The 13,896-nt window shown below is 28.1% G+C and overlaps 1 protein-coding gene across 1 annotated transcript in view; it reads right to left on the bottom strand.

Moving 5' to 3' along the window:
• LOC129969185 (probable glutamine--tRNA ligase) overlaps window positions 1-13,896 on the bottom strand; it is a 32,546-nt gene that overhangs the window by 1,088 nt on the left and 17,562 nt on the right. The window contains exons 12-17 of the mRNA XM_056083625.1: window positions 11,274-11,361; window positions 10,799-10,884; window positions 4,537-4,696; window positions 4,286-4,381; window positions 2,371-2,498; window positions 1,436-1,502 (exon numbers count right to left, since the gene is read on the bottom strand). Coding sequence (XP_055939600.1) covers window positions 1,436-1,502; window positions 2,371-2,498; window positions 4,286-4,381; window positions 4,537-4,696; window positions 10,799-10,884; window positions 11,274-11,361 — 625 coding nt within the window. The remainder of the gene's footprint in view (window positions 1-1,435; window positions 1,503-2,370; window positions 2,499-4,285; window positions 4,382-4,536; window positions 4,697-10,798; window positions 10,885-11,273; window positions 11,362-13,896) is intronic.

The raw sequence follows: 13,896 nt of genomic DNA, 5'->3' as shown, positions 1-13,896 counted from the left end.
TGGCGGCTTATGATCCTGTCATCTCCGAAATGAGCAGCATTCAGCAGCTGCTTCACAGGAGTAGCAATGTGCGGAGGAGCGCCATCTTGCATGAATATTGTGCGATCCACACACTGATGCTGCTGAAGTATCGGATGGACATGGTTACGTAAAAGTACTTCATAACGCTTGACAGTAACTAAGTGGATCCGCAGGGATCTCCTTGAAGAAAAATGGATAGACGATTTCATATCACTCCGTGACCTTTTCAGATTGAAGAGCTAATGGCTGTAACTGGAACGACTTCTCGGTTGCCCATATCCTGCAATTTTGCTTATTTATAGAACCATGCAAATGGAAGTGGGCTTCATCAGACCACATAATGTTTCATGGCCATCCGTTGTCCACTTCCATCGGGCAAGAAATCGTAGTGCAAAAGATTTACGTGCTTCCAGGTCAACAAGTAGCAACTGCTGCACATCAGTTTTCTTGTACGGATAACAGCGCAAGATGTTCCGTAGAAATTAACGCACGTGCTGATCGGCATACACAGCATTCGGCCAATTCCCCCCTGCATTGCTGATTCCAGCATCACTGTTAATCTGTTCTTGTAATGCTGTAGTCACATCTTCCACTGCCACAGCCGAAACTGGTTTCCTTCCTCTACCCCTTTTCACGTCAAATGAACCGGTTTCTTCGAATTTATCAATCCTTTTTCGCAGACTATTTGCCAAACAAAATTCCATTGCCTTACGATTGTTCTGCTAAATTATTAAATCATTCTGATCAGTAGTTTTAAAATTATCGATTTTTGAAACCGTAACTTTAATTATAATCACCCTGTATTTAAAATTTTAAGTAGGAACTTTTTCTAACATGAGATCACTTCTATTAAGAAATATTTGGGTGATATCAGAAAAATCCTACTCCAATATATATATATATATATATATGCATTGAAAAAAAGGTGTATAGTATTTTGAAAATACTGTTCTGAAATAATGCAATTTGAAGAAGAAAAAAAATACAATGTACATATGTCGAAAAGAGCATGGTACATCATTGAAAATGTCTTTTTAAAAATACTTTTTGTAATATTTTTAATTTCTAATATGAGTATGGACAAAGACTTGCATCATTGGAAAGGTCTTGAAATAGAGATTTCAGATACATAAAAATCAAGATTTTGAAAATCTTCAGACTATTGATACCCCTAAAAAAGTCATAGCATAAATTATCAATTATTTCAGATATTTTGCAGATAAGCAGCTGGTTTAATTTACAATAACGTATTCAATGCTTTTCAAATAAAAGAAATTCAAAATTAATGCTTTACAAACTAAATATAATAAATTCTAAACCTGCTTATTCTAAAGATTATAAAATAATTCATATTATATTTCTTGAATAAAACAAATGAAATTGACATTTTAAACCAGACAAAATAAGTTCTTACAGGATTGCAATCTGTAATAAATCCACCTGGTACTTCTTTTGCGTCTTCTGGATTTTTATGATTGAATCTGGAAATTATAAAATCCAAATTATGAAAACTTAAATACAAAACATTTTTACAGATTTTATTAATATAAAAGATTGCCTGGAGATATTTGATATGGTCATTTTTTTGCAATTTCCAAAATGAAGGGCAGTGTAGTAATGGAAAAACAAGCTTTTGTAGAAGTGCAAAAAAAATTGATTACATGAGAACCCTAACAAATCATCTGTATTAATTTAATTCACTTTGAAAAATGTACAGATTCTTTTATTTCTATTTCTCAAATTTTCCTAATGAAGGGGGGGGGGGAACTACTCTTTTTCTCTCTCTTTTCTTTTCTAAATGTATATTTTTTATTTCACTTTAATCTGTGACTTTTTATACAAAACCTTTCCAAGACATCTTACCCGAATAGTATTTATCACTAAATGGATACTTAGATAAAATATTTAATATATACTTTTTATATGTAGCTTGAAAATATAATTAATCTGTGCATCATCTAATTCGTATATATTTTTAGTATATTTGGTAATTTAACATATGCATTTTTACAGATTTCTTATATTAAAGGTAACAATAACTATGAATAAAATATAATAGAAGCAAAATAGTAACATCTCCATAATTGTTTTATTCAAGGAAAAAATTCTTTACCTCTTATGGATTAACTACTTCAAACTTATTAATAATTATTAAAGATAAATAAAGAATCTTGAAATATTGAGTTCTTGTAAATAAAATATATTTCATGCTACATTAAAACTTTTGAATCTTTAATTAATGATACGAATACTTCTTAAAATTCCAGACAGTTTTCTCAACAAAAAAAGCAAATTTTTTCATTTAAAACTGAGCAATGATATATCAATGTAAATAATATAAATACTTACAATCGTTCATACAGTCGGACTTCACAAGTAACAGGTTCTGAAACCCAATGAATGAAAGCTTTTGGTCTTTTGCTTACAGCAACAGGTGTGCCAATAGTTTGGACCTCAATTATTTGATTATTTCCATCCTGAATATAAGTGGAAGTATTTTAAAACTAAATATAATTAATAGGCTTTATAACAAATTACACTTCAGAAATTTCAGTTTTTCAAGCAAATAGATTGGTAGTAACAAAAACAAGTTGGCATTTCGTAAAATTTATATAAATGTGCATTGAATTCATACCAAAAAAAATTTCTTCATACAAATTAAATAAACGGGAAAGTCAATAGAAAGTTCATAAAATATTACTGTTTAATTTGCACAACATTCATTCAAAATTTCAAAACAAAAAAAATCAAAATTTTTGGCCTTAAATACAGGTTTTTGCAAGATAAAATGATTGTAAATCAGTATAATACTTTTGATTAGGAGATGATAATCACAAGTGAACTACCCTTATCCCACATTATCATCTTGGTCAATCCATACAACTGTCCCTGTCAAAGTGGAAGACAAAAAATTGAGGTTCAGTCTCAGTTTCCTGCATGTCAGTTATGATACAGTTTTCCTATAGGAAGTTTCTCTGCCATTGGAAGGAGTAACTTGATTTAAGCGTTGCTAATCCCATTAGGGAAGCCAAATCTAACTAATTTAACTGCAACCTTCTCATTAGTAATAAAATAAATTACACTAATTAATAAGTTATAATAGTTTGCAATTTAACAACTTGTAATAATTTTATTTAAAAATTCACTTTATATGTTGATTAGGAGATGATAACCACTGGTACAAATTTACCATAAGTTTAAACTGGTTCATTTCAATTTTTTAATAAGTGGATTGTAATCTTATTTAAAATCAAACGACAATTCGAAAGCCAACTTTTTACTTCATCGAGGTTCACCGACCCCGCAACGACTCAGTACGAAACTGTTTTGAAAACTGATCCCATGTCAGCAGGGTTACAATACATTTTATTGCTGAAACTAAGTCAGCGCATGGTTGCCATTCTTTAACAAAAAGCGCCAACGAAGCAATAACAACCACAATTGAGCTACCCTTATCTCACATTATTATCTGGGTCAATCTTTACAATTATCACTGTCAAAGTGGAAGATAGGAAATTGAGGTTCAATCTCGGTTTTGTACATGTCAGTTATGATACAATTCTCTCATAGGAAGTTTCCCTGTCACTGGGAGGAGTAAGGCCATTAAGGAAGTTAAATGCTGCTAATTTAACTGGTACCCTCTGATCACAGCAAAGGATTAGGAACTAATAAAATAAATTTTATTCAATATGTAATAATAGTTTGACAATTTATTGACCTATAATTTTATTTAAAAATTCGTTTTATATATCATGGCAAAATAAGATTTAAAAAAATGAAGTGATTATTTGCAGGTACTGCCAAATTCTTTCATATGTTAAATTGTTTTCTCTGTTATTTTTCTTAAATAATTTTTAATCTTCTCCTTAAGATTCTGAAATATAAATGTACTTTGGAAGATTTTCTAGTATTTTGGCAAAAGTATATGATGCTTTTGGTTTGTATTATCTGGCTTTAAACATTTATTTCCCAGGAATATGATTTAATATCCTAAAACATTTATCAAAACATTGCTTTATGAAATTGCACCTCAAATTTTAATCAAAGATCCAATTCAGATGAGCTCCATAGAATTGCCATTTATCATTAAGAAATTTTAAATAAGCTGTTATTGTAGATCCAAAGTTAATAGGGTTTTTTTTTTTTTTTTTTTTTTTTAAATTACAGTTTTCATTTTAAAAAATTACCAAATCATTAACGGACATTAACATTTTTTCTAACCAGAGTTAAAAGAAAATATAATACAGCATTTTATTTCACAAACCTTTATAACTTCGGTAACTGAAATAACATATCCAGCATGCCTTAGTCCAACAGGTTGCCCAATAGTCAGTCTCTTATATTGGTTATTGGGCAGAATCTGCAAAGATTTTCAGCATAGAATCTAATATATCACTAAACTAATGAAAGTGTCAAAAAATATCTATAACAGTCAGAATTTTAATAAGTTTTTTAATGCAATTAACTTTTTATTATTCCACTAATTTCAAAAATTATAATCAAAAACAGACATACCTCTCTAAAATCCGACTGATCAATGTAAATTACATCTGAAAATGTCACTTTATGATGTCCTCTAGAGGGATCTGCAGGAAAATCAGGAACATCAATCACGATAGGGGTTTTGCAAGGTAAGCTAATTCGAACTTTCAATGGTTCAACAATAGCCATGGTTCTATAAAAAAAATTATTTTAATAATTATTATTATATTAATATCAAAATATATTTAACATATATAAGAAAGGAAAAGTCATTTTGTATTGTAGATGCATCTGATATAATGCATAAGAAATAAAATTTATCTAAAGTAAATTTAACAATAATACATACAAATACAGTACTTTCATTAATATAAATAGAAGTAGGAAATAAAATAATCATATTTTATAATGAAATGAATACTAATAAAGCATAATTTTATCATCATATACTCAGATGTTTTATCATACCTAAAATGTAGATATGTTTATTGTACAAAAGATAGATTCCAAATAATTCCTTCTGCGAAGAAAGTTACCAAAATGCATCTGCATTTTGGTTTACAACTTGATAAGCGATTATAATATAAAACTATATTAATAATTATAAAAGAGTCTTCAGAAAAATCAGGAACTTTAATCAAGATAGGAGTTTAGCAATGTAAGCTAAGGTATCGATAAACTATAATATAAAAATCTACATTGTTTTTTTTAAAAGGCAAACTGTTTTCTTCTATCACTTATCATAAAAATTCAAGAATATTGGATTTGCAAAACAAAACTGGCCTTTCATAGCCCAAATTCTTTCAATATGTGGTGCTAATTCCTTAAGATATAGAGCAATTTTAAATATTTCTGGAGTAATAAAAACATCTTTTCGAACAAGGCATTGATCATGAATAAGGAACAAGAAATAATAAGAAGAAAAAAATAAAATAAAATTTTAAAAAAACAAGAAATAAGAATAAGAAAAAAAATTGAAAAAGATTAAACAAAACATAGTTTCAATATAAAAGAAGCTCCATAATTATTATATATACATTAAACCTTGAACAAAAATCTTCAACATTTTTTTTTAATTTGTCCCAGAACAAGTGTACAACATTTACTTTTTGTGTATATATGATGAGTGAAGCCTACAATTTAAAGAAAATAACATCTGACAAGCAAAAGGCCTAGTCAAAATTTAAAGGAATGCAGTGGTGGCTTGTTAGGCCTGAAATTAGCAGTACTGCAATATATATATATATATATATATATATTAAGACACTACAATTTTAAAAAAAAAAGCTACTCTGCCCATAAATGGTTAAAAAGTTTTAATTTCAAATCCTCATTTGAAGTTTCTTGCATTACAAACATTTTAAATGACCAGTATATGATATAAATCCCTTGTTGATTTGTCAGTAAGAAGTTATATGGATATTAAAGTGATAATGTAACAAAAGTATCTGTCTCCTACTACCCACACATTTTTGTCTTCAATTAGTCAGATTGATACTGCTAGTCCAAAAATGAACTGAAATATTTATCACTGCTTACATATATTAATTAATAATAATAAATTGCTCATAAGAATTTTCATCTTAATAACATTTTAGCAAATTAACTATTCAGCTTTTTATTTAAGAGTTTCATTTAAAGAAAGTAAATATTTAATTTGATAAAACAGACATGTTCTTGTCAAGACAATAAGAATCAAAAACAAAATTCACAAACATTCAGTCAGAGAATTGGAGCGAAATACTCAGAAAACAAAGATGAAGATTATGTTAAGAGCGAAAAAATATATCAGCATACCCAGCTGAGTAGCTTCTCACTGCAGTCTAGCTAATCTAAATTCAAGAAGAGAAAAAGGTAATTTCTGATCATTCCAATCTTCATTTCTTTTGTTTGTTGATTCATTTTCTAATTTTTATTCTTTTTCCCTCATTTTCAGTTATTGTTGAACTTTCAGTATAGAAAAGAAGTGAAAAATTTGATTTACAAAAAATTTAAATATATCTTGAAGTGAAAATTTGAGGGGAAGGGGGGGGAGTTTGAAATTTTAATAAAAAAGCCATACTGGAGAAATGCTGAACAAATTCATTTGAATGCATGTCCTAGCTAGTGTGTGTGTGTGTGTATATATATATATATATATATATATATATATATATATATATATATATATATATATATATATATATATATATATATATAAACTCTATTTCCTTATGGACTTAATAGTAAATTAAATGGGGAAGGTTACGGAGATTTAAACAATAACTGCATTTATTACAAATTTAATATTTTTAAAGATTTTCTAAATAAAGAAAACTATAGTAAAAGATTTAAGAGAGGTAAAGGTAAAGATAGCAATTTGCAAATTATATTTCAGGAATTTCAGAATTATTGTAATCTGGAACACAGTAGTGAAAACATTCATAAAATTAGGAAATATATTTTTGGTCTTAGAAATAATAAAACTAAATGGTTAATAAATAATAAATTTGAAGATTTAAATTTTAAAAATTCATACATTAAATGCATAATTCTTGATCTAATTAAATGTGAGCTTAATATTGGAAAAAATAATTTATTAATTAAAATAATTTAAATAAAGAATTCTGTGTGATAAAAGTTTTTGATATTAACTTCGAAAAGCTAAAATTACCTAAAATTGTGCATAACGATAATATATATTTTTCCTTTAACGGATAAAGCAACTGTTTCAATAGTGTTTAGTTATACATCAACTTTAAGGAAACAAATTTGTAATTATAATTGCTATAGCAAAAATTTAGATGAAATAAATAAAACAGTTTGTAACTATTTTATTGTAACTGTAGATTCTAACTATAGTTATAGATGTGGATAAAGGTCATATTATTACAGGAAATTTAAAAATTATTGAATCCAGTTCTTTAAGAGAGAAATGGAAAGAGGTACTAAATTTAGAGAAAAAATAAACAATAATAAAATCTTAATTTCTATTGGAAAAGGTTTGGATATTTTTATTGCTAAATTATCTAGAAAATACCATTGACCTGTAGGAGGTTTCGGAGAATGGAAAGTGAGAATTTTAGAAGAAATTAAAACAAAAATGAATACAGATATTGACAGATCTAAAGAACAAGGGATTTATTTTAGCAAAACATTAAAAAAAGAAATAAAAAATTTAAAAGAAAAATTTGTTATTATAGTAACAGATAAATCGGCAAATAAGTTCTGCTTAATTTGTAAATATTATTTTTAAGAACTATTAATTAATGAATATAACTCTAATGCAACTTATATTTTAAAGCACATGGGGAAAAAAGAATTAAAGGATTAAACTAATAAAAAAATGCTAGCTTTTGCAAAAAAACCAAAATTAAGACTTGCTCTCTAAACTATCCTTATTTGTTCCCAACAGTTAAATTTCATTAAAAAAAACAATCAAATTCAGATTCATGACTTGACTTGTAGCACTGGCAGTTATAATTACTATATGGGAAAACATTTACTTAAATACTTAAAAATTATCCTGGACAAAATCAAAGAGGAAGATAACTTTATAATTAATAGTAACAAAGAAATTTTGGATTTTCTTAAAGATAACAATATTAATATGCTTAATACTTATGATTTCGAAACTTTATACGCTAATCTGCCTCATGAAAAATTAATAAATGTTTGTATTTTTATATGTGACGAATATTTAAATGAAGGTGTTATTACTAAAAATAACTGGTTAGAATTATGTAATTTTAATATTACCCAAAATTACCTTTTTAATGGAATTAATTTTTATAAACAAGTAAAGGCATCCAATGGGAGCAGCTTTCTCAAGTGCTTTAGCCAATATTTTCCTACATTACTATGAGAAAAAAATAAATATAATTTAATAAACGGTTGGAGGTATATTGATGACTTACTTTTGATAAACTTAGATAATACCAATATTGTGACTAATAGCTATCCAAAAGATTTAGTGCTAACTAAAACAAACAAAAATGAACTTGAAGCTACCTATCTGGATTTAAAAATTGAAATTTCTAATGGTAAAGAATTAGTTGGTATCTACGATAAAAGGGATGAATTCAACTTTAAAATAATTAAGCTTAGTAATTACCATGCTATTCTAAACTCTAAAATTTTCAAAAATTCAATTTTATCACAATTTAATAGGAAGAAACGAGTTTGTAATAACAAAATTTCTTATATTGAAGCAGCAAATAATCTGATTAAAAACGTAACGACTAATGAATTTCCCAGAAACTATTGCAATATAGAAGTTTTATTAAGAGAAAGCTTGGCTTCTTACTAATCTTTTAGCACAACTAAAAATAGACTTTCGATTACATGTCAACTAACTCAATAGATAGTGCTGAGACCCTCCAAATATTTATTATTTTGAATGACTTAGCGTTATTTTGAATGACTAGCCCCCTTAGTGCAGGGGCAGTAAATGATGCGGGAAGCAAGAATAGACAGTGATGTGAGCCTTTTTTTGTAGAGGTTTTACCTGCTACTGTTATGTTCTTTCCTTTTTGTTTCAATAATTGGTTGTGAATGTTCTTTTATAGTTTGTATTATGTTATTATAATTTTCACTTAAATTGGAGATTGTAATTTATTATTTTATTTCTGTAAAAAATGGTTTATCTCCAAGGCCACAATTTCAGAGGATTTTCGGGTCACGAGGGGTCAATATTGTTGGACAAAAGTCAGACCCCTCACAGAAAAAAATCCTTTGTTTGAATCCTTTGGTTTAATTTTGATTCTATTTTTCTTTTTAACTTGGTATTTATTACTATTTAGTCTAGATTCATCTGTGTTTTAGTAGTAGCTGCATATGCGCTCTCTAAATATAATGGTGTATTTTTTACATTTTTTAATTTTTAGTTTGATTCTGAAATAATTTTTAGTTTCGATTCCGAACTAATTTTAATTTTAGATTGTTTCAGAAATAGGTTTTAATTTCATAATGCTTATATTTTTGTTTACTATATATATATATATATATATATATATATATATATATAAAGCATTATTTTATGTGAAGCAGAATGCAGTTTTGAAGACAGTGAAGAAACTTTCGATTTCGTGACGTTATTTTATTTCATCTTGGAGAAGCACGCATTATTTACAGCAGAAGCGATGAGCAACACACGACACAGAAATGAGGAAACAGCACTTGAACATTTTATCCCTGGTCTTATATAACCTAAGATTTTGATAGGGAAAATATTTCTTTATAGTGCTAATATATAATGAGATTTCGATAGGGATTTTCGTTACACGCGCCGACAAGGCAGGGGAAACACAGGGACGTTTTAAAAAGAAAGTGCTTACTGGACATTTTTCTGTTCCTTCTCCCGGAGCGTGGGAATGTGAAGTTTTTAGCTGATTCAGCAAATTTACACAGCTTCTCTTGAATTAAGTACAGAAAGTGGAACTGGATCACGAAATAAGAGATTATTTTAGAATTAAGTTACAATGGGCTAAATTAAGATAAAATCTTGGAAATTAATTAAATTGAAATTAGAATTAAAATATCATTACATACATATATATATATATATATATATATATATAAAGGATGTCCCAAAATTAATGCAACATTTGAATTTGCTACCATTCATGCAGTTAAGTGTTGGCAATCCTATTTAAAAAATCAATTTGAAAGCTGATAGTTTAAGGTTAGGGTTAATAAAAATGGAGCGTTTTATGATAGAATTTGAATTAAATAAAAAAAAGTTTTTTTTTAATTGTTATATTTTTATTGAATTGTAAAATACACAGGATAGCGTTATGTGTGGAATAAAACATAGGGCAAATGGCCTCCATGGCTTTACTGGCACATATGCACTCTTTTGTCAAAATTTTCTATGACCATTTTGCATAAATGTGACTGAATTTCATTGATGCACTGTTGAATTTCCTCCTTCAATTAACACACACTTGTTTACTTCTATGCATAGACCTTTGACTTCAAATAACCCCATAAAAAGAAACCCAGTGGTGTTAAATCACACGATCCAGGGGGCCAATTCTCTAATTTTTGTAGTGTGGCCATCAAACTTTCATTATTTTTTATATGTTTTTCAACAATGAAAACATGTTATTCTAACTATAATGCTTTATTTTTACTAATCCTAAATAATTAGGTGTCAAATGTTTTTTTTTTTTTTTTTTTTTTTTCAAAAAGGGTTGTGAGCATTTTATTGCATAAATGGTGGCAAATTCAAATTTTGCATTAATTTTGGGACACCTTTATACCGTCTATACTGTATAAGATCCATTATAATATATATGCATATATAAATTCTAACCTTGGTGCAGTATTATTGAGGACATCTCTCACATGGGCCTCCAACATTTGGGGATCAACAATAGACTGTGCTCCAGTAACTCCAAGCTGAAAAGAGTAATGTAATTTAATAGCTTCCCAAATAACTGGCAATAAAAGATTCAATAAAAATTAATTATAGGATAAATGAAAAAAATGCTTTATTATAAACATTAAAATAATATTTTATGAAAATATTCTTTTAATCATTCTATTAACCATATTACAACAACAAATTTTTACTACAAATTTAATGCATCTAGATAAATGATATGCAATAATGAAATTATCAAAAAGAAGGGCATTTAAAATCAATCAAAATCAAATAATTATACAAAGGCACATACAGAAAAAATCAATTTGCAAAAATTGATTTCAACATTTGATTACTACACCATGAAAATTTTTTAATGTGATGCCGAAAGAAGTAAATTCTGTTATCTTAAAAATAAACATACCTCAACACAAAATTTTTGTATGGCTTCAGCCGGTACACCCCTTCGTCGTAAAGCAGTTAGAGTAAAAAGCCTTGGATCGTCCCAATCCCTATGGAACAAATGAATATCAGAATAAATTTTTAAAAAACATGTCAAAGAAAGGCCTCTAGTAATTAAAATTAGTATGAAAAGGATATTTTCAATAAAAATAAGGGGGAAGGGAGAATTTCAATTTGAGTGGCTATTAAGATTGAATTGATACCTAGTCGTGCTTTAGCAGATACAGACTATTACTCAGTTGTAACCCATGATTGTGTACTTTTGAATATTGATACAACCAGTAGGCAATTCTTTCCTTGTTAGAATAAAACTGAGTACTTGGTTTGTACTGATTTTCATATGTGCACAGATTAGTATTAGTATCTTAAGTTAAATGTTCCATTACACCCAATAATTTTTTTTTATTTGATACACCTGACAACTGATTCTTTTGCTGTCAATAAGTATTAAAACTCTATTTGCTAACAGATATTAGATTTAAAGACAAATACCTTTGTCCATATTGCTAATTATATAATTTGGAATTTAATTACATAATTATGAAATTAAATTAATTTTATTTTTGCACTTTGTTTTTTTAAAAGTAAGGAATTTAATAAAAAAGACTGATACTAAGAGTTTAAGATAAAAGAGTTCTCTTTGCTAGTATTTTGTAATATATTTATTAAGAAAAAATTTATATTTTTAAAGATATAAAGATTTTCTTTTTAGTACAAAATATACATATTTTAGTTTTGTAGCACCTCTATTTCCCCTTGAGCATAGAGCGCTCCTTTCAGGCGTTTTGCAAAAGACAACCAGTTGAATGGTTCGACTGAGATCGACTTTTCCCCATGCGCAACCTTTGCGCTAACGCCGAATACTTTCAGCTGGAAACCGTGGAATCCCTCCACCATACTGTTCTTTAACCTAATTTTCTATGTGTGTCTGTAGTAATAAGTGTTTGTGAATTTTGTACTGTAGCTGTGTTTGTGAAGATTAAAAAGTGTATTTAAAACTGGGCAGTTCCTTAGAAAACCACAACAAACCACCATAGTTTTAGTACTTTTTTAAAACATTATATTTTGAAATTTCTGTTCAGATTCAATGCTTAGTATTTATTTACTTTCAATTAATTTATTAATAATAATTCTGTTGTTTGAATCACTTATTTTTTTGAATAAAAATAAACTGTCAAAGACAAAATACATTTATTTGTTCATCGAAAATTTCATCAATATCTTAATACATATTGCAAGAAAATATTAATATGTAAAAAATACTTATATTCCAGGTAATGGTAAGAAATAATATATGTGAACTGTCAGTTAATATAATATGTGTGTAGTATCACAGGCAAAAAGACAAATTAGAAATGTGTCTGATATTTTATGTTATCTAATATTTTATTATATGTTGATACAAGTATTACCTTGGCACTTTGTACCATGTTGATACAAGTATCACTCTATTATACCTTGATTTATAAATTATCAGCAAACCCTAACTCAGACTGAGAACTGATATGAATATGATGCCAAAGGGTAAAGGGCAATTATAACTAGGGATAAAATATCTGTAGCTAAAATCAATCACACAAGCCTATACTATTACTAATGCAGGATGCTGAATATTAAGACTATATCGATCTAAAAGTTGTATCAGATTGATATAAAATCACCAAATAAAGTTGAAAAAATTATCAATTGAATCAAAAAATTGATATCTTATACCTGACAGTGTGTATTATCAATCACTCTTAGTGGCTATATCTTAAAAATGAATTTATACCTAAAAAATCATTCTATTCCTTTAAATTTATTGAAAAAATAAATTTTGTAGAATTGAAAAAAATATGCATGAAGATGTTGACAGAATAAAGAATTATTTCTTTTAAAAATAAATTATTCATTACAATAAATTAAAAATTTATTATATACAGGGCTTGGCAGAAAAATCAGGACAAGCAATTTTTAATATAGCTTGATTAAAAATAAATAAATTAACAAAATATAATGAATAATAATAAGAGCAGATTTCTACAAATAAATAAACTTAATTTGATTCAAAGTGGCCACCTTTTGCAGCGATACAAACTCTCATTGAAATTTTCAGCAAGGGGCAGCAAGTCTTCTACCTTTAATCTACCTCATTCCTGCCAAAGCTATTGATTTAGAGAGTTCACACTTTTATGTTGTTTAGTGTAAGCCCTAGACTCCAAAATGGACCATACACTGTAAGCATGGGACTGAGATTCGGTGAATATTGTGCCCATTCTCCAGATGATATCAGGTTCGGAAAATGCGCCTTGCACCACTCTTCTGTCTTTTTAACCTTGTGAGCTGGTGTGGAGTATTGTTGAAACTCCCACTTTACATTGCCGAAGTGCGATTTAGCCCGCGGAAATACAACAGCTTCTAGAATGTCCCGCTTGGTACATTTTTTTATTTATTTTAACGTCGTCATCACCAAAAACCAGAAATGTTTTGTCGCTTGCGCAAATTCCGTCCCAGACCATGACCTATTTGGATGTTGGCGATGTTCAACAATTTCTGAGGTGCTTGGAGCGTCTACAGACCAGGCCCTATAATTCTGGAAATTATAA

This window comes from Argiope bruennichi, chromosome 5 (assembly GCF_947563725.1).
Source record: "Argiope bruennichi chromosome 5, qqArgBrue1.1, whole genome shotgun sequence".
In the NCBI taxonomy this organism is placed as follows: domain Eukaryota; kingdom Metazoa; phylum Arthropoda; class Arachnida; order Araneae; family Araneidae; genus Argiope; species Argiope bruennichi.
The sequence above is the reverse complement of the archived record's forward strand: the minus strand, read 5'-3'. Positions and strand labels throughout refer to the sequence as shown.